Source organism: Prorops nasuta, unplaced genomic scaffold, assembly GCF_024137725.1.
Source record: "Prorops nasuta isolate Cenicafe-Biocafe unplaced genomic scaffold, Cenicafe_Pnas_1.2 PNAS00007, whole genome shotgun sequence".
NCBI lineage: Eukaryota > Metazoa > Arthropoda > Insecta > Hymenoptera > Bethylidae > Prorops > Prorops nasuta.
Genome location: NW_027116804.1, coordinates 593,827 through 621,377, shown reverse-complemented (window position 1 = coordinate 621,377; position 27,551 = coordinate 593,827). Strand labels below are relative to the sequence as shown.

Here is a 27,551-nt window from a genome sequence, read left to right as displayed (position 1 = left end):
CTCGAGGAAACGTCCAAGGGCCACTGCTTCTTTTTCCGAGTTTGGAATCCAATGAAAATGTGCTATATATATATACTCAGAAAGAAAGAAAGGAAGTTTCCGTGGATATAAATTATTTTTTCTATAGCTAAGCAAGTACGTTATAGACCTTTCTCAAATACACTGAAAAAAGTATTTCGACCAATCAAAAATTGTTTCTTTTAACGATGAAAAAAATTCATTAAATTAAATTGTCATCTCAAAGGTTGAAACATTTTTCTAAGTGTACATATATATATATATAATACTAGAGTTACGCGAGTTTTCCAAAACCGCTTCGCTGCTGCGCGTACGTGTATTCGTAGGGCACTTGTAAATGTGTGCGAGAGAGAGAGAGAGAGAGAGTTGCGTAACGCAGAAAAAACCTACAGACTCATCCCCGACGGTTCAACGATCGTACCATCTTCTTGGCGAAGAAAAACTCGAAGACCGCACCGATATAACACACAACAATGGTAACAACGACAACAACCAAAAACCACAATATATTTAGAGCGAATGACAAAAAACGAGCAAAAATCGAACAAACGACTGAGAGAATAATGATAATAATGATGTGAAATAAAAAATGAAGCGTCGCTACTCACTAAAGACGTCGGATCTCATTTTAAACCGTTTCACCCAGGATGAGGTTGGCAAGGACTCTCAAAGACGATGATATATAGCGTACGATGCGCGGAACAAGAAGAGGAAGCAGAAGAAGTATGATGGTGATTGAAAGAAAATTTAGAGAACGCGCGCGGATTTTATCTCGAAGCGGCAATTGGCGATCCAAAGTGATAAGAGCGTGATGTACCTGGCGGATGAAGCCACCATGGATTGAGCAGGGATGGTTCTTGGTTGCTGGGGCCCTCGCCAGCAGGGGCGTACATCCTCCTCCGACTACGTCACGCCCGTCACTGAGCTGCGCCTGCACCCCCGACACGTAGAGAGAGAGAGAGAGAGAGAGAGAGCCCCTCCCCCTCCCCTCCTCCCCCCACTCCGCCAAAGAGGGTTGCAAGGTTATACCACTCCACCCCCCTCCACGACCGACCGACTCGCCCACCCTATACCAGCCCCTCACTCTCACTCTCGTTACCCCCCTACACACACACACACACACAAACTCATCACTCTTCTCTCCTCCGAAGCTCCCTCGCAAAGGGGGCGGGTCGACTTTTACTTTTACGCTACCAACCCCTTGCGAATTTTCGCAACTATCCTCCTCTTCTATATATATATATATATATATACTACAGCAGCGCGATGCTATAACCAATTAAATCAACATCTCTCTCGTTCCTCTTCTTTCTTCGCATTTTCCATACCCGTTAAAAATTTCTATGCTCGGTTCAAATATCATGGAAAGCTCCTGCGAGGGTTTCTATATATATATATATATATATATAGGTTTCGTTGCGTCCTGGTGACGTAGGGTAGGGTTAGGGTGGATGAATTTTTCGGCGTGGTCGTCAGAATCGCGATGGCGCCGGCGGCTGAGGGGAATTTTGCCGCGCGCGCGGAGGGGGGGGGGGAGACGCGGGTTTCGGCTGTAGGAGGAAGAAGAACAAGAAGAAGGGCGAGCGAGAGAGACCTGCACCCGGCAACAGCCCCCGACCTCGGAACAACTAATCATTAACCTCCTTTCACCCTCCCCGAAAGGCTGGCTCGCACGCACGCCAGAGATCTCGACCGCCTTCGCTTCACTTTCACCTGTGCCCACTGCCACGCGCACCTTCTATACCTATATATATATATATATAATACACCCTCCGAGAGCGCTATGTGCTTCCACCGCTCAACTTTCGCCCCCGATTTCATCCACCCCCCTCCCCCTCCTCCCCCTCCTCCTCCAGCTCGCATATATCGACCACCCAAAAACTCCACTGCCACTTTCACCGGCCTTCTCTCCTTCCGAACAACCATCAATGCTGCTGCAAGCTCCGATAGCAATTTCCAGTTTACCGCTACTCCTCGAACTTTATCACATTCCACCATTTTGCACCTCCGTTCTCTTCCGTCTCTTCGCCTTCAACTCCGCGCTTCGTCCTGTCGACCTTGAAATTTTCCCACTACGACCCCCCCCCCCTCCCCTCCTTCCTCTCTTAACACCGCCCATCGACTTTGACTTCCTTAAAGTCGATGCTCCTGTTTCTGTACTTATATATATATATATATATATATACTAAGAGTATTCGAGGTTGATATATATATATTAAGAGGATGTAATACCCTGCGAACTCTTTATTTGGCCCCGAAGCAACCGACAGCCAGCAATGGCGCTCCGTGAAAATCATTAATGGGAGGTTTCCACTTAAATAATTCAGCAGCTTTATATATATACAATATATATAGGCAAACGCGTTCGGCGTATGCGTGAAAATTGCTCCATCTCGTTCGCTCTATCTTGATTTATGCCGCACGAATTCGGCGAACGATAAGATCGTTCGCGTGCCAAGGTGAAAAACTATTGTGGAATCATTGGTGTAACAGTCATTCCTCGCTAATACCTGTATATGTATATATAATATACATTCTTCTTCATTGTGTGTATGTATATATAATATATACAGTTGTACTATTGCTGATACTCTACCGGGTAAACTAGCCGAAATATCAAGCGCGTGTAGTAGCATAATAAGGAGAAAAAAAAAACAATGACAATATTTTCCCCTTGTAAATTCTGTAGGACCTACACGTATTAATGGCGCAGGATGTACGAGATTTATATATATATATATATATATATATATATATATATATACAGCGAAGAAAGTTGTAGGTTATATTTTGAATCGATGAGGACGAATCGTAAGTTCGCGAAATGGAGACAAGAAGGGAGGTATACGCCAAGCGAGAGAGAGAGAGAGAGAGAGAGAGAGAGAGTAGTCCTGGTTTTCGTGCGAAGGTCGAGTCAGAACGAAGTAGAAGGGTGCTGGGCGGAGAGGAAGCCAGAGAGCCCAGAAAGGGACAAGAGGGGCAAGATGCAACGCACATCTATTGATTCTCTTGAGCGTGAAGGCCCGCGCGCGTTTCCCACTCACTTTCCGTATCGTATATGTAGTTCGAACACACGCACTTTAACCTATCTCTCTCCCTCTTACGTCTGCACACACGCTTACTTACTTAGCCCACTGCGTTTCGTGAATGCAGGGCACAAAGAGCCGCTTCCCGAGCAGAAAAAAGGAACTGGATTTTGCACCACCCTACTATGCATTCCTACCTACGAGTTTTCATCCACGATTACAGAGCTCTTTCTCTCTTATACCCCCCCCCCTTCTCTCTTTCAGCCTACTGCATAATAACTTGACTCGCGCACATCGTCCTCGCACAAACACGCCACTCACTCTCTCTCTCTCTCTCTCTCTCTCTCTCTCTCTCTCGCTTTCCGAACGCCACGTTTTTACTCGATATTCTTAATTAGAATTAGTCACTGCGACTTACCGAACATTGGCAGAACGTTCCCTTATTTTCCTCTCTTTATTGGGCCTTCCGTTTTCCCCGTACCTAAACTCCTCTTCTGGATTTCTGCAGAATTGGAAATAAACAATCACTGTACTTTATTCCGAGAAAAACACCGAGATATCGAGAGTTCTTCGCTAGTCGTGAAACTAGTTTTCGGATGAGCAACGAGCAATTCGGGTTCGTCCTTATTTACCTAAAGCGTCAAGTGTACTGTTGGATGCTATAAGAAATACTAACTACTGCGCGAGCCGTTACCTAGATGCAAAGCTATTCAAACGTATATAAGAAGTCATTGTTCTAAACTCCAAAACATGCAGGAATACAAATAAACTATGTTAAGGTTATCAAATTCAAATAGAATCGGCCTAAGGACAAAGCTACCGCACACCAAAGGACAAACTGTGCACGCTTTATATTTATGTGGAAACTCGTATCACAGTTTTGTTAAATGTCGTACACATTATTATTATGCCATTAATGTACTACATACGCTACGATTTTCGAATAATTTATTCTCAACGGAATATAAATAAACACTCTCGTGCGATCTATTAGATTAACCTTCGATTAAACAATAATTTCGGCAACGATACGATAAATAAAAAGGATAATTTGTTTTGAAGAGTAATCGATTTTTCGATAATTCTCATTCCGATTAATTATTTGCCACAGTTTAAAACTTTTAACGAGTATAAAAAGTGACAGTAGATGAGAGACCGTATCATCCGTCTAGCTAAAAAATAAGTAAATGCAGCGATAATTCGAGAAATATAAGAGAAACTTACGTTAATTTCAGTAAACCTTCGATGCTAGTCTCCCTTCACCACTGTAAAACTGTCACGTTAAAACTATACTTATTCACTTTACAAGAGGCTCGCCGGTTGCTGGCAGCATACAACAAATACGTACATTTTGTTTTAAATATCAAGTGACAGGTCTCTTTAAAAACCTGCCTTTGTTAAATGTTTATTGTTTTTCTTTAATCGTCTGAAAAGGACGTTCAAACAAACAACTAATATTTTCATACGTAAATAGTGTATTTTTCCATCCGTACGCTGCCAGCAGCGAGGGAGACTGGATGGGAAATAGGAGTAATAGGACTGCTGATTTCATAGATGCCCCTGTCACACGTCACGAAAAACAAAAATTACAACTACCTTAGACTAGCGCCTCCTTGCGGAAGCGGGAAAATACTTCTGTTTTTGACAAAACATATACATCTCGCCTCGTCCGTCCTTCTCCCTTTCATATACACACGTCTATTATTACGTAATCTTTCTATCGCACTTCTTGCAATTAAATAAACTTTTTATTAATTTCAATAGATTCTTCGGTAATTTATTCCTTCTTCAGAATTATAAGTCAAATACAATTTTAAAACATTAGGCTCCCTAATCATTTAAAATAATGTCTAGTAATCTCGGAAAAATGTACAATGAATAGATACAACTTAACATAATTGAAATGTTTACATTTCGCTGAATGTGTACAATTGCAATACTGTTAGATGTACATGGTGAAGTAAAACGGTTTTTCATAATTACAAAAATTGTCTAGATTCTTTTATTTGCTCAAACCACTTTTTTTAGCAAGTACTGTTTTATTTCAAAATTGTTTACTACAAGTTTAGGATACTTTTAACCAACAACTAATAAATTATCGACTATTTCATAAGGAGGCACCTCCAGGTTAAGAGGAGCGGGTCCTTTTCTAATTCTGCCACTAGCATCGTAATGAGAGCCATGGCAAGGGCAATAGTAGCCACCATAATCTCCAGCATTTGCAATAGGTACACATCCTAAATGCGTGCAAACTCCCAAAACAACCAACCATTCTGGGTTCTTAACACGGTCGCTGTCCTTCTCTGGATCTCTCAGGCTGCTAACGTCTACTTTTGCTTCTCTTTCAATTTCGCTTGCTCCTCTTTTAGCATTAAAGAAAAAAGAACAAGTTTCATTACACTTATATATAACCAGTAGCTATGCAGAGATACATGACAGTTAACAATGATTACCTATGTCGTACAAACAGAGGCTTTCCTCTCCACTTAAAAACTACGCTCTTTCCTTCTGGAATAGCATCTAGCTTAACCTCGATACTTGCCATAGCCAAGACATCTTTGGAAGCGCTCAATAATCCAATCAAATCGTGTACGATTACTTTAGCGCAATATGCACTTCCTACTCCAACAGCTATAAATTATAAATTCTCGAATGAACAAAGAAACTTTATACATAATATGACTTGGGACAAAGTACAAACCTCCAGTCACAACATAGTTAAACGACTTGCGTTGTTCTGCAGAATCCTTGGCTCTTGCTCTAGGATCCTTTACAGAATCAATACGATAATAATCAAAGTTAGGTACACGTATATCTGTGTGAGCTAACCGACACTGCTGGAAACCATTTACTGAAAAGATAATAAACAAAAGGCTATTATTTTATTCTAAAGTCAAATTGCTCTTTGGATAAAGGAGACATCGATAACTAATTATTATATAACTGATTTTCATATGATTTTGATATCTTGAAATTGAAAGTCCTACGAAAAGAATTGTTTTCTCGACAAACCCGCTGCATATGTGGCTGCACGAGGAGTTGCAGTGCATAATTTCTCGGTAATAGATTTAGTTAGAATTGCCTTTACAGGCGATGGAACATCGACTTTTGGCCTCTGTGCCTTGCCACTGGAAAGTACTTGTCGACCTCCATTATTTACTGAGTTCACAGTTGCTTTCAGAAACGGTGAAAGATTGGATGATTTTGAGATAGCATTCATTTTTGCGAAGTGTTTCCCAACTTTTCGCAACGAGGAGCGAAAGAAAAACTTAAAATCTAACCAAACTATCCTACAAGATGTCTCTACTGCGACCTTTTAACTTAACTAGAGACGTCACGCACACTCGCGCAATGCGCAGAACCTAACTCAGACTCAGAACTCAAGAGGTTGTACCAGAGCTGTCATCATCTGGTTTAATACGTTGAGCAACAATTCTACTGTACAATGTAGTACACTTTGCTCCTCTTAAGATTTTACGTTATTAAAAACCCCGCATAAGTAGTATAAGTATTCTTTGAACAGTATGATCTGTATATTTTATTAGCCTTCTCGTATCTTCATGCAGTTGTCTTATATTTAATACAGCTTTCAAGAGATACAATAATATTGTAATAGCCTCTGGATATATAATATTTCTATTAATATTAATGAATGGATACAAATTTATGTCTATACTGTCACGACCAATGATATTTTTATAAATTTTAAACTGAATATGGGAATGATTTCTCATGATGAATTGATTTGATTACCACCGACATCAAACCATGCACAACGTTACGCTGCTTAATTGATCGAAGCTCAAATCTGTTCAATCAGTCACTGATGGATATTGGATGGATGGATCATGGAAATCATTATTAGCAGCAAAGCACAGCAGCAGTCTGCACTCTCTGCACTCTGCAGTACCGGACTGAGAAGAAGTGAGAGGGGCCAAGCGGGCCAAGCTAAACATGGCGGTAGAAATGAATCCATTCGATACGTGGCTTAATAAGAGACTGCAGGCATTAAATACGGACGAGGGAGTTTTTGGTTCGTACATTAGAGGAATTTTAGAGGGTGACGAGACCGAGGATGAAAAGACCGAAGCTTTGGAAAGTATACTCGCGGGCATAACGGTGAGGACCGTTCGGACTGTGAGGTTAGAATGTGCTTGGTGTCTGTAGATAATACACGTCTGTTCATCGCAGAATTTCGTGAGACATGACAGAAAATACCCAATTTTGCACTGCTTCGCATGTTCTCTCTTCTCCCCATCTTTCAAATTGTATTCTTTTTCACGCATGTTCCATGTATTTGCCTCTTGGCAATAATTCTCTTATGATAAATCTTCTTAGTGTATTGCATAGCAGCGTAAGATTTACGAGTTATCCAATTTTTAGGAGGACAATATCAGCAAACACGTAGCTGAAATTCTACATGCATGGACAGAATTGTGTCCAGCGAAGGAACTTGCTGCTGCTCCAGCTCCAACGGAGGACATGGATGTACGTCTGGCACGTATGCTAGAATCTCAAAGTCTCCCTACCACAACGCAAAGGAGCTATACGGATGAGGAAAGAAAGATACGCGAAGCGATACTCGCCCAGTATAGTCAAATGTCTGATGAAAATGATAGCGAAGGGGAGGGAGATGAGAGTGGAGCTGGTGGTGGAGATTGTGGCATCGAAAAGAATACAAATGCAGCTACGATTGCTCAACAAGAGAGAGAGAGAAGAGAAAAGGCTAAGCAAGAAAGTCAGAAGAAGAAAGAGAAAGATAAAGAGGATAGGTAAGCAATTAAATTTTGGGAATATTATGATTACCTTCTATCAAGGGTTCATAATGCTCCCAATGTATAATATGTGTGTTGTGCCGACTATCGTGTTTTCGGTGTTTTTTGGCCTTATGTGGAGAAACTAGGTCTATAGTCTCGATCATCCATTGCTTAGCATGTATGAAGGAAACACATGAAATCTATGTTTTGTTTCAGGGAGAAACAGAAGCAGTTGAAGGAAGAAAAGAAGGAAAAGCGTAAGACACAAAAAGGGGAGCGAAGAAGGTAGCATCGATATTGTTTCCTTTGGGGAGAATAATATCTTAAGATATCGAAAGATACATTTACTGTAATTACCTTTTATTGTACTATATGACAATGATCCTATTACCTACGCTTGTATTTCTTATGATTTAACTGTCGATGATAGCATAATTTAATGTCTTAATAATTTCTTAAATATCAGTAGTCTTCTCAGAATTGTCATACGGGTATGTTCATCTTTGTTCGTGTTGAATGTTCATTATCAGTCAAGTTCGTTGTTGCCATATATTTACAATTAGATGTATATACGATTATCCATCGATTAATTATGAACGAGCTTATAACGAGTTACGATATAATCCGTTGTTCTCCAGGAAAGGCTTTAAGTGCTTGTAACCGGTGCCTTCTATCTTTACGTATTTTTAAATAATAGTTTATCGTTTAATTTAAGTTGCACATTTTGCTTATTTTTATGATCCTGTTACTTATACACTCAGCGTGCCGTTCCTTTCAAACGATAAAATTTAATGTCAACATGTTAAATAAACTCTTCTCGATGCAATTTCTCTAGCAATGGATTTATACTCCAAATTCCTGAAAAAGGCAGAAACTAAGAATAAATAAAGAGCATCTTTCAAGTTTATATTTTTTATTAGTATATATTTACACACAAGATACCAAGTGAAGACCAAGTTATCTTGAGCATTGAATTAATAATGAAAGACAAACGCAGTAAGATAAAGACAAACGAATGAATAATACAAAAAAATGATGATGATTCTTCGGAACGAGTCTTCGAGTTGCTAAGCCCTAGGACGAATCTGCGTTAACTCGGTACTCGATGTTAATTAAGCCAATGTATACATTAAACATTCTCGCAATTGATTTTACAGTTGGCGATTTTTCTAGATATTTTGAGTAATCGTTTAAACTAAAATTGAAGCTATTGAACGGCAAATGTAAAGTCACCACCCTTCTTCGTAAGTAGGTAAGTGACCTTGGAGCAAGTCAATGGTAGATTAATTTTTTTCGAGCCAGCAATATAGTATACAGCACATAATTTTGAACTTATTCGGGTGTTCCTCGCAAAAGAATAGCGCGCAGCGAGTCGATCTTTGCCATGGACCGACTCGGAAATATCCACTAATCCTATATATTATTACGTAACACTCGAAAATCGTTCGGATTACCTTGTTGCAATGAAAAACTCATTGAGCTGTCACACACCGCGACTATATCAATATGAATCTTATGAGAGAAACCGTAATGTTATGATTGTCCTACCGGGATATATCCTACTATTAAAATTTTGACAACCAACTGATATGAGGAGAATTTGGCCTACAGAGAATTCATCGAATTGTTGTCGTTCACAGGATTCCTCGTACCGACCTTACAGATCACCAGCCGAATACGCGTGTAAATAAGACGAAATTGTTCGTCGACCAATTTCTTGAAACTCAACAAGCATTTTAGCGAGGTTACCAAGAACTGCTATTTTTAGTAAAATAGTCAAATTATCGATTAGAACGAAGCAAAAATCCTTGAAATAATTGCTTCTTGTAATCTTTTTTTTTTCCCTTCCGAAAATCTGACTTTTTCACCGTAGAAAGTATTCGTGACGTCACTAGAATGCCGTAAGGGGAGTTTGAAATCGATGATGCAACAACTGCGTACAACATGTTGAGCCGCGTTTTCGCTGCATAAGGTTGGTAGGACGGACTCTGTTATGTTATTGCATTTATGGGCCGTGGGAGGGGGGAAACGGTGAATTTTGTGACAATTGCTTCGCCGTACATACACGAGTACTATTTATTTTAACTCGATAAAACTAATCACATCGTAAAGTTGGTATTTAATTACACACTGTCCTAATAGTTACATGCTAAGACGACTTTCCACGCGGAGGTCAGAAGCAATTTTATCGTCGTCTCGTGTACAACCGGGTGTGTATCTTGAAACGCTGTTCCAGGATTTATACACCTTGATGATGGACTAGAAAAAACATACCTTTTTTTCTCCATACCTGAATTTAGAGCGTTTAACAATCATGCTTATTTGTTTATCGTTATCTCTCCCTTTTTCAATTATCGCAACGGACAGTAATCGGTTTAACGTTGCTCACGGTTATCTCTTAAATCGTCTTTCATTTTTCTAAGAATTTGCTCCGTTTTGCTGTCCAAATGCATGATATACATAGACACATAGCATGTATGTACGTAGATTACACAATGTCTCCTCTGTACGCATATTTTGATCCCGCTGTATACAATTATTGAACACAACTAAAAACGCAAGACTGTACAATTGAACAATGTATATTATTCATCGATCCCAAAAATGGGACAAATTTCAACGCCTTTGCATTAACTCTACATCATAATATGTAACTCGTTTTGCTTCTGCGTGGTCTTTTAAAATACACAATCGTATAATATTGGTATAATAATAATTATGTATAATAATCATGCTTTCCCTGTCATTCATTTTACGTACTACGCATTACTCTATTTTTCCTCTTATCACATTTCCTCCGTAAACGTACACGCGAGAATGCACATACATTATCCTAATTTTTATATTTTATACACAATTTAATATTTTCTTGTTTGCTATAAATTGTTATTCTTAGAAGCTACGCTTGATTACGTTTATACCCATTGCTGTGATCAACCGGATGTGGACTGCTGTTTGAGTAGCACGCAGTGTGGCTTTCCTCGTTTACATTTAAATTCACACTTTCGATGATGAACGAACGAACGTTCATTTTTTTTTCTTTTATTACGATTACTCGTTAGCAGCTTTACGAATCCGCCGAAATTTGGATAACCGTGTAATATGCGCTAATGTTTCAGTCGGTTCGGGCGAATTCGTCATTCGATTATATATATATATATATATATATATCATAGTCTTAAAATTCCTTCGCGCGTTTTCGTGCCAAAGGGCTCTCGAATAAAAGGTTTTTTCTACTTTTTTTTAACATATCACTACGCTTGGTACAGTGTAAATTTCTGCATTAATAATATTTTGCTTCTTCGACAAATTGTGCGGATAGTGTGCTGCCGTTTGTCAATTGTCGTAAAAAGAATTCAAACCTTTTCGAGTTTGAAAATTGTTTAAAAGTTAAATTTTTCTTTGTCTATAGCATTGCACGAAAAATAATGAGATTCTTCGTAATCACCTGAGATAAGAATACGACTAAAGTGCCCTTTGCAAAATTACATTTGAATAACATTTAAACAAATCCCTATACGATTTTCCTCAGTCTTCGGAGTGTCGGATATTGGCTATTATTTTTCTTCGAACGTTTTGCTAACACTATAAAAGAGGAAAGACGGCACAGCTAACCAGCACATTGTAATATATAAAGACGAGAGACTATTAAATTGATTAGAGGCCTAGCGAAAAAATAGTTGAGTAATTTCTCAGAGGTATATTGAATACTGTATGGAGAATAGTCGAGTTTCAAGAGTCTCTCGTCGACAGTCCTTGCGTATACTTAATATTATACAATTATTGACTCGAGTATTTCTTGAAAAAAAAAAAAAAATCTTCTCTTCTCTCTCAAGTTCTTTTTCATTTGGCAGAAACACTCGAGTTGCTTTTCATCACATTTGAAAAATACATGTATCGGCTACGATCTAATATTTCTCGCAAGACAACGAGGCCAACAATTTTGATAATATTTCTCGTTAATGTTAAATCATACGACGCGAAAGGCTAACTATTTTTCCTTCGTTTTTTAAGCGAGAGCTTCGTTTGATAAAAAAAAGATCGAAGAAGCTATTAATGACAATGGTACGTAAAACTTGTGGTGTTTCCAAAGAATAGACATAGTGATGATAAAAGTAGCGATTTTTACAGCATAAAGCGACGTAAGTTTAAGAAATGGAAAAAATATTGATCGAACGTATCGCTTATGGGATTTCGAGACGTATCACTTCCGATTCGATATTATTCTTAATGGAAATCTGTACATTCCTAAGTGATAATGTTATTTTCATGCTTGTTAACGATAACCTCATTAATAATAGTCGTTATAATGCAGTAATAATAGTAACATACTCGTAATAAGAAAATAATAATTAATAGTGGTGAAATTAATAGCAATCGTTACTTCTTAACATCAGAGATCTAAGTAAGACAGTGGTAGTTTAATATCACAATAAGACTACTCAGGCCTCGTGAAACTGGGACACGCTTCATATTTAAAATTACGTTTTACCTTGACGTTTCATTATTAACCACGAGCTTGGTGTCTGCCAGCGATACTTTCAATTGCAAATACAACCGTCTATTCACCATAATTCTCTCTCCCTCTCCCTCTCCCTCTCCCTCTCTCTCTCTCTCTCTCTCTCTCTCTCTCTCTCTATTGCACGCAACACACACACACCCTCGAATTCTCCCTTCCTTTTTCATTCACTTTAAATGATAGCAATTATCGTATTGCATTTCCACTCAACAAAATTTTTGCTAAAGTTTAATTAATCTTACAAAGTAATAAACAGCAGATTTCCTCATTGTACATCGTTCAGTTTCAACGAGGATTCAAACGAGCGATCGAAACATTCAACTTCCGGCAATTTTGTCAATTATAACGAAATGACGTTTTTGTTTCAGAGCCCGAGGAGAACATAGGTATATTTTTTTAATAATTATCGCTAATCCCATTGAGGGATGATACTCGACAAGCGCCAGGAAATCAAAATTCTATACACAGGCAAATATCTACGACATCTCTTTGAAAGACTCTCCGGTAACGAATAGAACGAAATGGCATTCCGCGTTGATCGATATTCGCATATCCACGTCTTTTATCCCGTCTTCACGTAAATTCGGCCTCATAGCTCATCCATGTCAAGACTAGCTACTGAGTCTAGCCTTCTGGCATCGGGAACATTCTTTTATTGACTTGGCTAGCCAGTTCTACATTAGTCCTCTCGCTGCGAATCGAACAGACTCTCGATGTACATATTCCTGCCTCTCGCTTTTTTTTTCTTTCTTTTACATTTTTAGTTCATTCAAATTAATAAAAAAATCTGCAGAAAAGTTTAGTTTCTTTTCTCTTTAAGAACGATTAACCCCTAAGAGTGGAAATTTGTAAAATTTCAACTTACAGGAGGTGAGCCTACGGTAATGGATGAAACGAAGATTAACTTGAATATCTCGACCTCTACAGATCTTAGAATACACCAGACCTTTTCACGTTCACTTTTCACTCATAAAACTATCGTCTAAAATTATCCGACCAAATATTCACGAGTAAATTGAAAGCTGGAGATACTCTCGTTTACCCCACTTCCACACCCTTTACCCCCACCCCTATCTCATCCCTAAGAAGTTAAAATTTTCCAAAATCTCCACTCTTCAAGGTCAACAATTGTTAAAAGCAAACAATAAACCAAATCCCACAAGTATCTTTCATAAACTTTTCATGATGCTGACATTTTAATTTCACCAGACTAATCACAATACTCCCTAAACAAAGAACCATCGTTCTGGTACAACAAGAGACAATTATAATGCTCTTCGAGAGCGTCGATCGGCGAGTATACAATGCTCTCCAGCGAGCATTTAGAAATGGCTAGCGCAGAGCCGGCTTCACAAAATCGGCGGCAAAAAGGTGCCTGAGTCGTCGAGGTTCGGATCGAGGCTGGCGACTATATCACCGGTGGAGGCGTGTCTGGAGGTCGCCGGTTGAGCGCTGCTGGCCAAAGCGTGACTGCTGGTGCTACCGTTGAGTTTGCTCTTGACAGCGAGGGCGGCGGTGCTGGCACTGATGCTGTTATCCGTCGCGATCCTTTGGACGCACTTGCGTCCTCTGTAGAAACGGTACATGGTGTACGGAGGATCATCCATGGTGGTCGCCCTTTGCCTGGGGGCGCTGACGGTGACGCTGACGGTTTGCGCGTGAGCCGACTGCGACGAGTCCACCGTCGTGCTATTCGAGCTTATGGTCGACGACGTCATCATCGAGGACGAGCTCACGTGGGACGGTGGACAGGACAGCCAATCGTGGAGCAGCGCCTCGTCAGGGGTCATGCGCTTCTTCGGGTCCCACCTGTAAATCGATGAGAGTCGTTGGTACAAAATTCTCCCTTATCTACTTACAACAACAACTATGGATCCCTCTTCTCGACACCCTGAAGAGTGTCAGGGTCCACTCACTCTAGACATTTGCTGATAAAATCCACGAAATGAGCATCTGTACAATGAAGAGCTGTCGAGATGTTCTTCGTACCTGCCCACCTCTTCTTTCCTTTGCTGTTCACCACGCACCTTGGATTTCCCTTTGGATCTGAAATTCATCAATGGGACGTTTTCACTGATGCCAGACTACGTCTTCGTGGGGTGTCCTTTTATTCCCGGATAATCCCGGTTCTCAGACTCACCGTAGAAAAGCCTGCGACGAGAGGCGTGACTGATTATGTGCTCCGGGGGTAATCCAAGGACTTCCATTATACAGGCGAGCTGTTCCATTTCGTCCTCACCCGGAAACAGAGGGTAGCCCGTGTAAAGCTCGGCGAGAATACATCCCAAACTCCACATGTCGATCGGCGTACCGTAGGGAAGACCTAGGATCACTTCGGGACTTCTGTAAAATCTCGATTGAATGTACGTGTAGACCCGTTGATGACTGTAACACGAGGAACCAAAGTCTATGACTTTGATGGAACTACTTCCTTGTTGCTTCAACAAGATATTTTCCTGAAATTACACGCAACGTGTCAGTAATGTGGCGATGACGAGGACAACAGTCATTTACAAATCACACTCTTACCGGCTTCAAGTCGCAATGAATAATATTCTCGCGGTACAATAGTCTTAAACATTCTATCAACGACGTGGCGAATCGACGAATCAGGCTCAAGCTGAATCCTTGATAATTGTTTTTCTTTATCAGCTCATAAAGATTCAATCTGGAACCAAGAATTTTCTTTGTTAGGGAAGAAACTATTCCTGCGTCATTTTCTCTCCCAAAGAAGAGGAAATGGAAAATTTCTCTCACCCCATTAATTCAAAGGTAATGCACAAGTGGTTCCTGAAGTAAAAATACTCCAACATGTGTATCACATTGTGCGACGGTTTGGAGTCCATATCTTTCTTCCTCAGATGATCCAGGATCCTCACTTCGATGAGTGCTTGATGATGGAACCTCTTCTTGTTTCTGCAAAATAAAATCCATGAGATACCGGAAGTGAAGAGGATGTAGAGTCCCATAGGGGATCTTTCCAAGTACCTGATGATTTTGATAGCGATGTACTGTCCAGTCTTGTGGTCCAGTGCACGAATCACTTGTCCAAAGCTCCCTTTACCGATCACCTCGAGGATTTCGTACCTGAAGAGAGGAAGATTGCGAGTTTAACGTCGTGTACCATCATCCTCGTTCTTAATCGAGCTGTGTCCTTACCTGTACGAAATGTGATCATGAAGGACTTTGTTGTAGGTGCCATTCTCATCATCATAGCCACCGTTTTGCGAGCCACCCTCGTCCCCGTGAATCTTGCAAGCCGACAGGCCCAGGTACCAGATCTCCGAATACTTTTCTATCTCCTGCCTCTCGAATTCCGTGAGCTTCGATCCGTAATACTTGGTCGCTTGCTGAGGTGTCATAGGCCATTTTGCTTCATTAACACGTAGTGACGGAAATTAAATAAAAATTAGTTACAAAATCACCAAACCACATTAATGTATAGTACTATAAACTTACGATGAGACTCGTCCGAAATCGTGTTGACAGATTCGTGTAGCAATATATTGTGTATATTATTCGATGTCGAGTTTTTCGCATTGTTGTTGTCCGATTTGTCCACTCGCGTTGACTTTGCATTGTAGTACGATGTGAATTTCTGTAAAATAAAAAGAAGAGAATATAAAAATTGGATCATTGTTCGTTCGCTAGGAAAAGGTATTTACGGTTTATTCGAGGTACATTGCAGGTATGACTCTAGTTAAATTTCATAAGGGGGGGAGGGGGGGGGGGTGGTAGCAAAGTTTAGGATTGGATTAATAGTTGAGGAATATTTCTCTTGGCTGAGAGATGAAATAATCGAGCAGCAGAAAACGGCTTCTTATATATATATATATATACCGTATGACCAAGGGCAGTCACCGGTACTGTTAAACGAGGCTCGAATGTCAAACGGCTTCTCGTTGTCTTCTTCGAGGCGGAGTTACACGACCTAGGCGTGCATTCTCGCTTCCTGTAGACATTTTTCCATCGGCCATTAATATTAATGGGCCCCAGGAGCGTAGGAATTTTGGTCGATATTGGGTGCAACCGGGGTGTCTATGGAGGATGGAAATTAATCGAGATGAATTTACAGAGGGAAGGGGGGATATGGATAGGTTTTCTTTGAGCAACAGATCTACGCGAATAAATAACACTTGCTTCGACTAATCAGGTTAATTAAAGACGCAATTAAGAGAAGTTGAGTGCTGGCACGAGTTTCCATCAAGAGATTCTTCATCATCTTTCTTTCTCTCGATCATCAACAATTTGCCATCTTTCGTTCTTCTATAAGAAATTTATGGCGCCACGCACTCAGGGGCGTATGAATTTTGGTCGATATTGGGTGCAACCGGGGCGCCTATGGAGGATGGAAATCAAGCGTAACGATTTTAAATTAAGGGGGGGGGGGAATTATTTTACCTGAGTATATAAAAGAAGATCAACGCGAATAAATAGCACGTGATTCGACTAATCAGGTTAATTAAAGACGCAATTAAGAGAAGTTGAGTACTGGCACGAGTGTCCATCAAGAGATTCTTCGTCATCTTTCTTTCTCTCGATCATCAACAATTTGCCATCTTTCGTTCTTCTATAAGAAATTTATGGCGCCACGCACTCAGGGGCGTATGAATTTTGGTCGATATTGGGTGCAACCGGGGCGCCTATGGAGGATGGAAATCAAGCGTAACGATTTTAAATTAAGGGGGGGGGGAATTATTTTACCTGAGTATATAAAAGAAGATCAACGCGAATAAATAGCACGTGATTCGACTAATCAGGTTAATTAAAGACGCAATTAAGAGAAGTTGAGTACTGGCACGAGTGTCCATCAAGAGATTCTTCGTCATCTTTCTTTCTCTCGATCATCAACAATTTGCCATCTTTCGTTCTTCTATAAGAAATTTATGGCGCCACGCACTCAGGGGCGTATGAATTTTGGTCGATATTGGGTGCAACCGGGGCGCCTATGGAGGATGGAAATCAAGCGTAACGATTTTAAATTAAGGGGGAGGGGGAATTATTTTACCTGAGTATATAAAAGAAGATCAACGCGAATAAATAGCACGTGATTCGACTAATCAGGTTAATTAAAGACGCAATTAAGAGAAGTTGAGTGCTGGCACGAGTTTCCATCAAGAGTTTCTTCGTCATCTTTCTTTCTCTCGATGATCAACAATTTGTCATCTTTAATTCTTGTCCCTGTATATGGTAGAATGAAAATCACTCGCGACAATTTTAAAGAGGAAGTGGGGGATGGATAGATTTTCCTTGGGTAAAAGAAAATCTACGTGTATAAATAGCACGCGCCTCGACCAATCAGCCTAATTAAAGAAGCAATTAAGGAAAGTTGAGTGTATGGACAAGTTTCGATCAAGAGATTCTCCTTTTCTTTCTCTCCATCATCAACAATTATTCACCATCCTCGGTATGTTCGTGGGAAGATTCTAGCGCTACGCATCCAGGAGCGTACGAATTTTGGTCCACACCAGATGCAAATCACGCGTGACGACTTTAAAAAAAGAGAAGGGTGGCGATAGAGTTTCCCTGCATGAGTAAAAGAAGTTCAACGCGAATAAATATCACACGGCTGGACCAATCAAGCTAATTAAAGACGCAATTAAGAAATTATGAGTGCTCTCTTTGACTTTCCATTAAGAACCACCCCCCCCCCTCTCCCTCTTTCTCTCGATCATCAACAATTATTCACCATCCACGGTTCTTTCGTGGGAAAACTCTGGCACAGCAGACTTTTTCAAGTTCTCCAGGAGAAAGAAAGAATGGACGATTGCCTCGGTTCTTCCTTCGAATGGAAAAAAGGAGTAGAATTTTTATCACTGGGCAATTTAGCATCGTTGATTGCATAAGTCCGACGGATTGTTTAGCCCGTGCTGATATTACAGTTTTATCGCGTTGAAACGACAGATACCTTCGTTCCGTTACGAGTTATTCTTCGGGGCAGCAAGAAATTTAACGAGCGGCTTTCACTGAAAAGCCAATAATTATAACAAGGAGAATAATCGTGCAGCTGCGATATGGATAATAAAACAAGGAGCGGGGCTCGGCCATTTCCACCAAAGTTCATTGTCTCTCTTTGGTTCTTGTTCATCACGATGATGATGACGATGGTAAAATCGTCGGTCCTGGCTCTCTCGATTCGTACTTTTTACACACTATATATATACAATATCCACACACACACACACACATATAGCAGATATTTGCCAAGGACGAGCGTGTCATACAGCTTTCATGTCGCGTGCCATTAGATTATTTGCACGGTATTCACTATATATATATATATATATAGTACCGTATAATTACACGAGTGTACCAATACACAGTTACGAGTTCTCCAATCAGAATTCGCCATTTTGGTTCTCGAGGATTTTTTCAAAATTAGATACATGTATCAAGAAACACTGTAGTATCTCAAAAACATGTATACAATAGACTGTAGTCCTGACACTACTTACTCTATACAGCAAGTGTGGGTCACCTAATTTTTACATCAATTCCTTTCTTAACGTTATTAGTTTGGAAGTTTCATTTAAGTTTACATGTTTTGTGTATTTATACATACAAACTGTTTTTTTTAATATTGCAGTATATAATAAAATCACGCATGTAGCTATATATATATATATATATAAAATAATAACATTGGTGTCTTTCATCTCTCTCTCTCTCTGTTTTTTCTGCAAAGCGCAACTCCTCCTCACTTACAGAAGTTATGCATGTGGTTTGCCTTGTGACATCTCCTTCTCCGCGCGCGCGAGTTCCGCCGAGCCTTTCTAATGCAACTTTGTGTGTGTGTGTGTGTGTGTGTGTGTGCAACGGCCCCAACGCAGCAGTAATGCCCTACTCGCTTCATCTCTTGCATATATATATATATATATAGGACACAGAATCGCAGAGGAATAGAGCGAGCAGTATCGATTACGTATTCGCAGTATTCTCCTCCTCCTACTAGGTATCCCACTCGCTTACGTAGGCTACGATACGATAGGACGCGACGCGACACGACACGGAGAGTTGCGTGCGTGGGTGACGACTGACGAGCGAGAGTCGATGTCTCGGAAGCGCGCTAGAAACGTTACGAGCTCGTTAACCCGCCACTCCATATAGTAGTCTATACTCGATATATGTGTGTTTATCATTGCGAAAGGGAAATGCTCGAACGAGTTTTCTTCCTTCGATACAAAATTATTTTTTCATATGAAAGATTCAATTTGTTATACGCTAATCTTTGAATTGAGTGCTTAAATAGTGATTATATTACCAATAATTTATAGTTTATTTATATTATTATTGCAAAAGGGAAAAATTCGAACGAATTCTCTTGCTTTGATATACATATATATATATATATATATATAGAAAGAAAATTAGTTTGTCATTAAAAAAATTCAATTTGTAATATATGAGTCTTCAAATTGTACTTAAAGGATGATCAAGAGACACGGAAAGTACACGAAAGTAGGTATAGACGTGTCTATACCGCCGTCGAGGTACTACTGTTTGGCCGTCTCAATTTTTAAATCGATTTTTCTCCGTAAATGATACACTGTCGTGATTTCAGTAAAGCTTTTCTTGAAATGGTTTGGAACAAGCTTTTATTTGAGCCCATGAACATCAAAATTGGTTCACGCAATCCAGAGATCTCATAATCTGTTAGCTATATATATATATATATATATATATATATAACGAAAAATTTCATTTCTTTCCGTCATCTTCTTCTTCTCCAGCCAGAATGTATGTCTCGGGCTGAAGTTAACCGTTAAAGAAAATGACGTTATATTTACAAACTCGCCGACTAACTAATCGATATAACTAGTCCGGCGGGCGGCGACTAACTGCTAACTGTTAATTGTATTACCGGCATAACCCTAATATTTTCATCCAAATTACTCAGCTGTGATGATGGTGCAATATAATTAAAACTGGATAATTAATAAGGAATAAACATGAAGGAGTCAGTAAGTTCATTAGATAAGTAACACTATATTGGTATATATGTTAATAAAATTTTTTATTTGGTGGTACTTTGTGGGATTCATTTTAGGTTATAATATGCAGCTGTGATTGTAGGACTTCAAACATGATATAATTGAAAATTTCAAAACATTAAGCAAAACTAGCATACTCAATGGTATTATTGAATTTACTAAATTATGTACATTATCATATGGTAAAATATGTATAATTAATGAGTTATGCATACTTTACCATATGGTAATGTATATAATTTAGTAATTTTAATAATTCCATATAGTATACTAGATTTGCTTATCTTTTTATAGTACAGTATCTGTTTAAAATGTATATAGGTAAAAATTAATTGTTTATTTAATCTTTAACTCACGTCATAGTAAAGTATTTGCTTAAAATGTATATAGATAAAAATGAATTGTTTATTTAGCTATTCTTTAATTCAGGTCAAGCTTCTATTAAAACATAACAAGTACTTAATTGAGTCTTTTTATTAAGATGTACTTTAAAAAGGTTACTGAAATATCCTGTTATTTAAGAATGCAGATTAATAAAGATTATAGGTTGATTGTGTTATATTTACTAATTTGTTTTATTCTTTGTATTATATTTTCTGTAGTATTTCTTGGTGCAGTATGCGCAGAAGAAGAAATAGATGACCTTGGTTGGAAATTGGATGTGCTTGAACTCTATGCTGATGTTAATAGCTACAGTTAATTAAAATATAAAATTTTGATAAGTTAAAAGGTAAATCTTGAGAATTAGACATCTTTCAAGTGAGTTAAGATTGAAATTGTTTAAAGTTGAAGTTATTCAGCCCAAATGACAGTTGCGGAACTGTTGAGTATTTCTTTTTAAATTTCCACTTTTATTCGATAATTGTAGGATCTAAGAGTAATAACCAATAACATAAACTCTGTCTCAAGAGTTGACTAGGTTGAATGCATTTGGCTTATAAAATTAAAAGAAAGGAATCAACTAATTCTAATGTGGTTATTGTGTCATTGCTGAGGATCAACTTTTATTTATTGAGATATACATTACAATAAATAAGTCAATAGATTGGATAAATATAATATTGAATAAATATATCGGCAAATTAGATATATATAATAATGAGTTTTATAATAAAGGAGGTAGTATACTTTGTGGGGTTCTTTTTCAGATTAATTCAAGATAATATGTTTATTGTGTCATTGCTGAGGATCTAGCTTTCTGAACTGAAATGATTTTTAATATAATAATTTAGTATAGTACATTTAAAATTATTAAAAATTGTGCTAAACTTCCCAAAGAAGGTGCAACAATACAAATTTAATTTTGAAAAGGGGACATTTCATTAAGTAGGTGAACCAACTTAAATTTCTAATAGTAATTTTAGCTCTTACAATGTATTTTTCCTCTACATATAACTCTTTTATTTTTAATTCAATTCATATTAGTTTATAAATAGAACATTTCATGCATAAAACTATCAAAACAAAATATATTTAGAAATTGTTGAAAAAAAAGATTAGGTTGGTAAACCTACTTAATCCTGCCTTTTATGTAAAGACATCGGCCCTAAACTACGAAAAACGGTGAAGAAAAATTTGATCAAACTTCCATCAACTTTAAGAAGACTACCAAAGTACTAATAGCAATTCAGCCATCTTGAAAATTAATTCATTTGTATCATTTGAACCATAAGTTGGTTTTGTGTAATCTTTTGCAATCAGGCTTATCAAATTCACAAAGACACCAAATAAGTATTCAAATGTGATGATGATTTATTCATTCGCATCATTTGAATCATATGTTGGTTTTGTGCAATCTCGTGAAATAATTGTTTAAGAGCGTTGATTGCTACAATAAGAATTTTTCTGTTTGTCCAAAACTGAAAACCCATAGTTAAACTATTCTTCAAAAAAGACTGAATTAGTTGAAATAGTGCTACTGTTTGGTAACCTTTCCCAGGTAAATCAGGGAAAATAACCCAAAAGATCTGAAGTGATTAAAGCAGGATTCCTTGTAATTTAGGAGGTAAATGCAAAGTTTTTATCAAGAGACACGGTAGTGTCTCGACGGCAAGTACATATAAAAGTAGATAATGACATGTCTATATCACCGAGCACTACTGTGTAACTTCTACAGCAAGTTTGACCGTCTCAATTTTGAAACCAATTTATTTCAATGAATGATCAATTGTCATAGTTTAAATAAAGCTTTCCTTAAAATGGTTTTGGACAAGCTTTCATATGAGCCCACGAACATCAAAATCGGTTCACGCAATCCAGAGATCTCATACTCTGTTAGCTATATATATAACGAAAAATTTCATTTCTTTCCGTCATCTTCTTCTTCTCCAGTCAGAGTGTATGTCTCGGGCTGAAGTTGGTCGCTAAGAAGTAAATGACGTCATTCTTTCTCAGCGTTGCCAACTAGTTAAACTCAACTACAAAATCATGGTTGTGAACTACCAAATATAATCGATGTAATCGATATAACTAATCCGGCGACTTGTTACCTGTCAATTGTAATATAAGGTTATGTATATTTAATACAGTGAGGTTGTTCATTGTTATCTTAGTGAATGTGTTTAATTTTTAAAATGATAAATAAATTCGAATAATAATGACATAAGGAGTCGATAATTATTAGATAAGTAAACCAATATTTTAGAATACAAGAGGTTATATGCTTTGTGGTACTTTGTGAAATTTCTTTTTCAGATAAAATAAATAGAACATTTTAATTTTCATTATTGAGGATAGAGCTGACTGGATAAAGTAAGATTAATATTTACATATTTTCAACACTGTGCCAAGGAGAAGTATACCTTCAACATTTATGTGCCTTGGTGATTATCAGGATCATATTAATTGCAAGACATTGTTAAGGTATTTGAAAATCATATGCTAAGCTTCCAGGTATTGAAATCATTAACAAAATGCATGTTTAACTTTTTTTTCTTTAAACTGATGTGGAACATACTCTCTGGTAGGTTATATCATATATACAAACAATTTTCCAGGAGACAATAAAACTTCCTTACTACTACGATTAAAGAAAAGAAGATAAATATTTTCTAATCGTTATTTAATATTCAATTATAATATAAAAAAGTATTAAACCCAAATATTTACCTATGCTTCCCTAATCAGAATAGAAAGAAATTATTATTTCCAAAAAATTATTCAAATTTAATTTTTTATAAGAATAACATTGATTTTTATAATATAATATGTAATATATTTTTTGGTACTTAGTGAGATTTTATTTCAGATTGAATTACCATAATGTGTTTATTGTGTCATTGTGCAGGGTTGAGCTGTAATATTTAATAGAAGAAGTCAGAAATGATTCCAGTTTACCATAGAAAGAGCCATAATGCAAAGTTAATGTTGAGAGTTAAACCGAAGGAAAAGGTGGAGAAATTAAAAAATTTGGAAGCCAACTTTTAATAGTGAAAGGCTTGCAGGTGATTTTGGGCATAAACTCTTTGAAATATATAAGTCAATTAAATAATAAGTATAATGATAACATCATCTACAAATGAAACAATGAAAAGAAGTCATCATTTTAATATTTTCCATGCGATAGAATTTACAGTGAATAACTTTGCGAAACTGAAAGCAGTATATCCACAAAAGAGTGGCTTCCATTGTATAAATTGGTGTATTTCCTAATTTATATTAATGAAAGAAAATATAAATGGTACTAGTATGCTGAAGACAGTGCCATAATTCAAAGTTGATGTTGACGTTAACAGCTAAGAAAATGATGGATACATATGAACTAATTTATAAGAAAATCCTTGAGAGCGAAGTGCTTCCAGGTGATTTTGGGCATACAACTTTGGAATTAGAAATAACATAGTTGATGAAAATTATAATAAAATCATGTAAATGTATAAATATGAAAGGAATTCATAATTTCAATATTTCACATGTAATAGAGCATACAGTGTGTAACTTCAGGAAACTGAAAGTAGTATACCTAAAAAACATAGGCTTCCATTGCATTAATTGGTATATATTTTACAGTTTATATTAATGAAAAGAATATATAAATGTCACTAGTTTACCAGGGAAAGAGCCATAATGCAAAGATGATAGTGAGAGTAACACCTAAGAAAAAAGTGGATTTAAAGGTAAATTTAGAAAAAAAATTTGAAAGCGAAAGGCTTTAATGCGATTTTAGGTATAAGATGTTGAAAATATAACTCAAACAGTCATTTGATCCTATGTTAAATGCCTCTAAAAGTGTAATTATGATAAGAACTCATCATTGTAATATTTTGTATTTTATTTAGTAGATTAATAAATTAATATCTCGAATTGAAGCTTTACATTATGGAACGATGAGAACATTGGAAAATGTTTTGTTAGATTGAATTAGTTAAAACAATTTTTTAGTTTTAATTCCTATATTCTTACAAAACGTTATAAGATCCCACAAAAAACAAGCTTTGCTTGTAAAAAAAGGACTGCAAGTACATAAGTCGTATCTAGTATGATTAATATGTAGTAATATAAAATATTTTAATTAAAAAAAATAGTGAAATCCAAATGTTAGGCAAGTATAAATTTTTTCCATGGCGAAAATTGAAATTTAGAAAAAAGTAAATAGTAATATAAAAATTACTTGCCGGGCCCGTAATATTCATGTGCAAGTCGCTATCTTGCAATATAAGCGTTGCTTCTCGTAAGTTAAAAATGTGGCTATTTAACACGATTGCATACAATGGGCCTGGCAAGTAATTTTTGTATTACTATTTACTTTTTTCCAAATTTCAATTTTCGCCATGGAAAAAATTTATACTTGCCTAACATTTGGATTTCACTATTTTTTTTAATTAAAATATTTTATATTACTATATATTAATCATACTAGATACGACTTATGTACTTGCAGTCCTTTTTTTACAAGCAAAGCTTGTTTTCGGTGTTATATTATCAATAGTCTATATTCTATTCAGATGTTTATAATTGTAAAAGAGGACGACTAGAACGAGTTTTTCCTCGACAAATTGGAGACAACTATTTTTCCATCAAGAAAACTCAATCTGTAACACTCAAATCTTTAAATTACGTATTTAGACAATGATTACATTATATCCAAAAGATAGTCTATGCTCTACATATATATATATATATGTTTATCATCGTGGAAAAACAAGATTCCAGCTAATTTTTTCCTGGAAAAATTCCAGAAAACTATTTTTCTACCAAGAAAACTCGATATCTGTACCACACAAATCCTCAAACAATGTATTTAAACGATGATTCCATTACCAAAAGATCTGCCCTTTGTTTTCTCCTCCAACGAGCAGTATTCTAGTGACAGTGTTAATCACTTTGTTTTATCAAAGCCTGCAGCTTGATAAAGCTATATATATATATATATATCAACAAGAATGAAAGATAACTGATATCCCAAAACCTCTTCAGCAACTGTTTTCCAGGATAGAGAAAACCTTTAAGACTCTCCTCGAGTTGGAAACCTTTCTCACAAACATACACACCTACATATATATATATATATATATATATATATATATATATATGCAGGAGAGAATCGAAGGCAACAATGCGAAAGAGGATTTGACTGGCGAAACTGACCTCGAATAAAACCTGATAGAAAACGGCTAAGCTCCCACTTGAGTACAGCACCGACCGACTGGGACGTTTCGAATAATAAAACTGGTTTTCGAGTGCCGGTTTTCCGCCCCCCCCCCCCCCAATTGCAGAGACTGCAAGAAGAAGACCCGAGCATCAGCCATCGAGTCTTAATACGGCTATGAAACCTCGACGCTGCGTCTACTTAGTGGAATTCAGCCCTCGAGAGACTCTCCGGATCGTGGAAAACTAATTCTCACCAGCTGGACAAAGAAAGCTCTGTCTGATTGATGGTCGATATCTGCATGCTCCAGGAACACACACACATACATATACAGGATTCTTTCCACACGAATAAACGCGAGTTTCGCGTTACGCACGTTCAACCGTATTCCTCGTGGAAATTATGGTTCCAGCTGATGAAATTTGTCGAGTCTTCCGGGTGTAGTATATATATATATATGTAAGAAGCGGAAGTGGAGGATTTTTTGTGAAAATCGCACGCGGCCTTCTTCCTTTAAAGAACTCCAGTCGGTACAGTATATATATGTATATATATATAAAAACCGGAAGTGGAGGAATTTTGGTGAAAATCGCACGCGACCTTTTTCTTCCTTTAAAGAACTCGAGTCGGCGCAGTATATATATGTATATATATGCACACGTGATCGAAAACACGTGCTACGAAATCGAGTTCGGCACGTTGCCCACTCTGGCTTTCGCATATGTCGCGTAACCTACATAAGTGTGCACGATCGGTACACGTATAATAGGCTGCACTCTCCAAAGTATCGGAACGTGATAGAAATTGCAGCTTTCTCTCTCTCTCTCTCTCTCTCTCTCTTTCGTTGGATATCTTCATGGTGTTTGTTTGTAAGACGTTGGTCCACCGAGTAAACTATATAGGTATGCGATTGATAAAATGCGGTTAACCGGTAGGAAAAAGTTGAAGGAATTTAAGAAGAGGATCCAGACGCGCGACGCTCGTTATCCGAATAAGCATCTGCGTGCCGGGTCATCCGGTAAATAATTTGGAGCGCGTCCAGGAAAACTCGAGGTTGCTGTAGGAAGTTCAGAGTCGAAAAGAGGTCTTGCTCTAGATTTTTCTTCTGTTGATGACGTTTTCGTGTTTTTTTTCTATTATAGGAACTGCTCTGTAGTATATATATATATATATATATGTATATATATATATATGAAGAAAGATCGGTACCAATGAGAGTTCTCCAATAGACGCTACAATCTATATGTATATATACATGTCTCACGTAAGACGTCCTAGAGGATAGATACAAAATGACGCGTATCTCTTTACTTATAAGAGATATTCAATTTTTACATAGGACCTTTTCGAAATCTCTTATTATTTGCTATCAAAAAGGTCATATGAAAAAATCGAATATCCCTTATGGTTAAAAAGATATGGGTGATTTTGTGGAACATAAATATTTATTTATCTTTGTAAATATAAGAGATATAAATTTTGTTGTATATAATATTGTTGAAACTCCTTTGTATTTGCAATCAAAAATTTTCTATATAAAAAATTAATATCTCTTATATTTATGGAGATAAATGAATTTTTATGTTCCATCTCTGGTGCACCTTCGGTGATACTTCCTATACATATATATATTTGCGCATATATAAGGAAATT

General features: G+C 37.4%; 4 protein-coding genes across 4 annotated transcripts in view; 1 reads left to right on the top strand and 3 right to left on the bottom strand.

The window, feature by feature from the left end:
• chinmo (Chronologically inappropriate morphogenesis) overlaps nt 1-3,693 on the bottom strand; it is a 41,633-nt gene extending 37,940 nt beyond the window's left edge. Inside the window, 1 exon segment of the mRNA XM_066729568.1 lies at nt 3,463-3,693. Within this exon segment, the coding sequence (XP_066585665.1) occupies nt 3,463-3,469 (7 nt within the window). The 5' untranslated portion in view covers nt 3,470-3,693.
• Nucleotides 3,694-4,789: 1,096 nt separating this feature from the next.
• On the bottom strand, nt 4,790-6,396 carry LOC136775133 (cytochrome b-c1 complex subunit Rieske, mitochondrial-like). Its single transcript, XM_066729639.1, has 4 exons — nt 6,057-6,396; nt 5,746-5,895; nt 5,498-5,675; nt 4,790-5,406 (listed from the first exon to the last, which is right to left on the bottom strand). The coding sequence occupies exons 1-4, from the start codon at nt 6,262-6,264 to the stop codon at nt 5,121-5,123; spliced, it is 822 nt and encodes a 273-aa protein (XP_066585736.1). The 5' UTR covers nt 6,265-6,396; the 3' UTR covers nt 4,790-5,120.
• Nucleotides 6,397-6,547: 151 nt separating this feature from the next.
• LOC136775134 (coiled-coil domain-containing protein 43) lies at nt 6,548-8,667 on the top strand. Its single transcript, XM_066729640.1, has 3 exons — nt 6,548-7,163; nt 7,428-7,816; nt 8,018-8,667. Exons 1-3 carry the CDS (start codon nt 6,999-7,001, stop codon nt 8,088-8,090), a joined length of 627 nt encoding a protein of 208 aa, XP_066585737.1. The 5' UTR covers nt 6,548-6,998; the 3' UTR covers nt 8,091-8,667.
• Nucleotides 8,668-8,697: 30 nt separating this feature from the next.
• LOC136775127 (probable serine/threonine-protein kinase dyrk2) overlaps nt 8,698-27,551 on the bottom strand; it is an 82,858-nt gene continuing 64,004 nt past the window's right edge. Inside the window, exons 3-10 of the mRNA XM_066729630.1 lie at nt 15,780-15,918; nt 15,480-15,693; nt 15,309-15,407; nt 15,078-15,236; nt 14,850-14,988; nt 14,461-14,776; nt 14,237-14,366; nt 8,698-14,129 (exon numbers count right to left, since the gene is read on the bottom strand). Of these exons, the coding sequence (XP_066585727.1) occupies nt 13,670-14,129; nt 14,237-14,366; nt 14,461-14,776; nt 14,850-14,988; nt 15,078-15,236; nt 15,309-15,407; nt 15,480-15,693; nt 15,780-15,918 (1,656 nt within the window). The 3' untranslated portion in view covers nt 8,698-13,669. The remainder of the gene's footprint in view (nt 14,130-14,236; nt 14,367-14,460; nt 14,777-14,849; nt 14,989-15,077; nt 15,237-15,308; nt 15,408-15,479; nt 15,694-15,779; nt 15,919-27,551) is intronic.

Excerpts from the sequence above, each read along its gene's own strand:
- LOC136775134 (XM_066729640.1), top strand. The coding sequence starts at position 6,999 with ATGGCGGTAGAAATGAATCCATTCGATACGTGGCTTAATAAGAGACTG. Across the intron at positions 7,164-7,427 it reads GTATACTCGCGGGCATAACG|GAGGACAATATCAGCAAACA; the intron begins GTGAGGACCGTT and ends TCCAATTTTTAG. Across the intron at positions 7,817-8,017 it reads GAGAAAGATAAAGAGGATAG|GGAGAAACAGAAGCAGTTGA; the intron begins GTAAGCAATTAA and ends GTTTTGTTTCAG.
- LOC136775133 (XM_066729639.1), bottom strand. The coding sequence starts at position 6,264 with ATGAATGCTATCTCAAAATCATCCAATCTTTCACCGTTTCTGAAAGCA. Across the intron at positions 5,896-6,056 it reads TGCAGCCACATATGCAGCGG|TAAATGGTTTCCAGCAGTGT; the intron begins GTTTGTCGAGAA and ends TTATCTTTTCAG. Across the intron at positions 5,676-5,745 it reads TAACTATGTTGTGACTGGAG|CTGTTGGAGTAGGAAGTGCA; the intron begins GTTTGTACTTTG and ends TATAATTTATAG.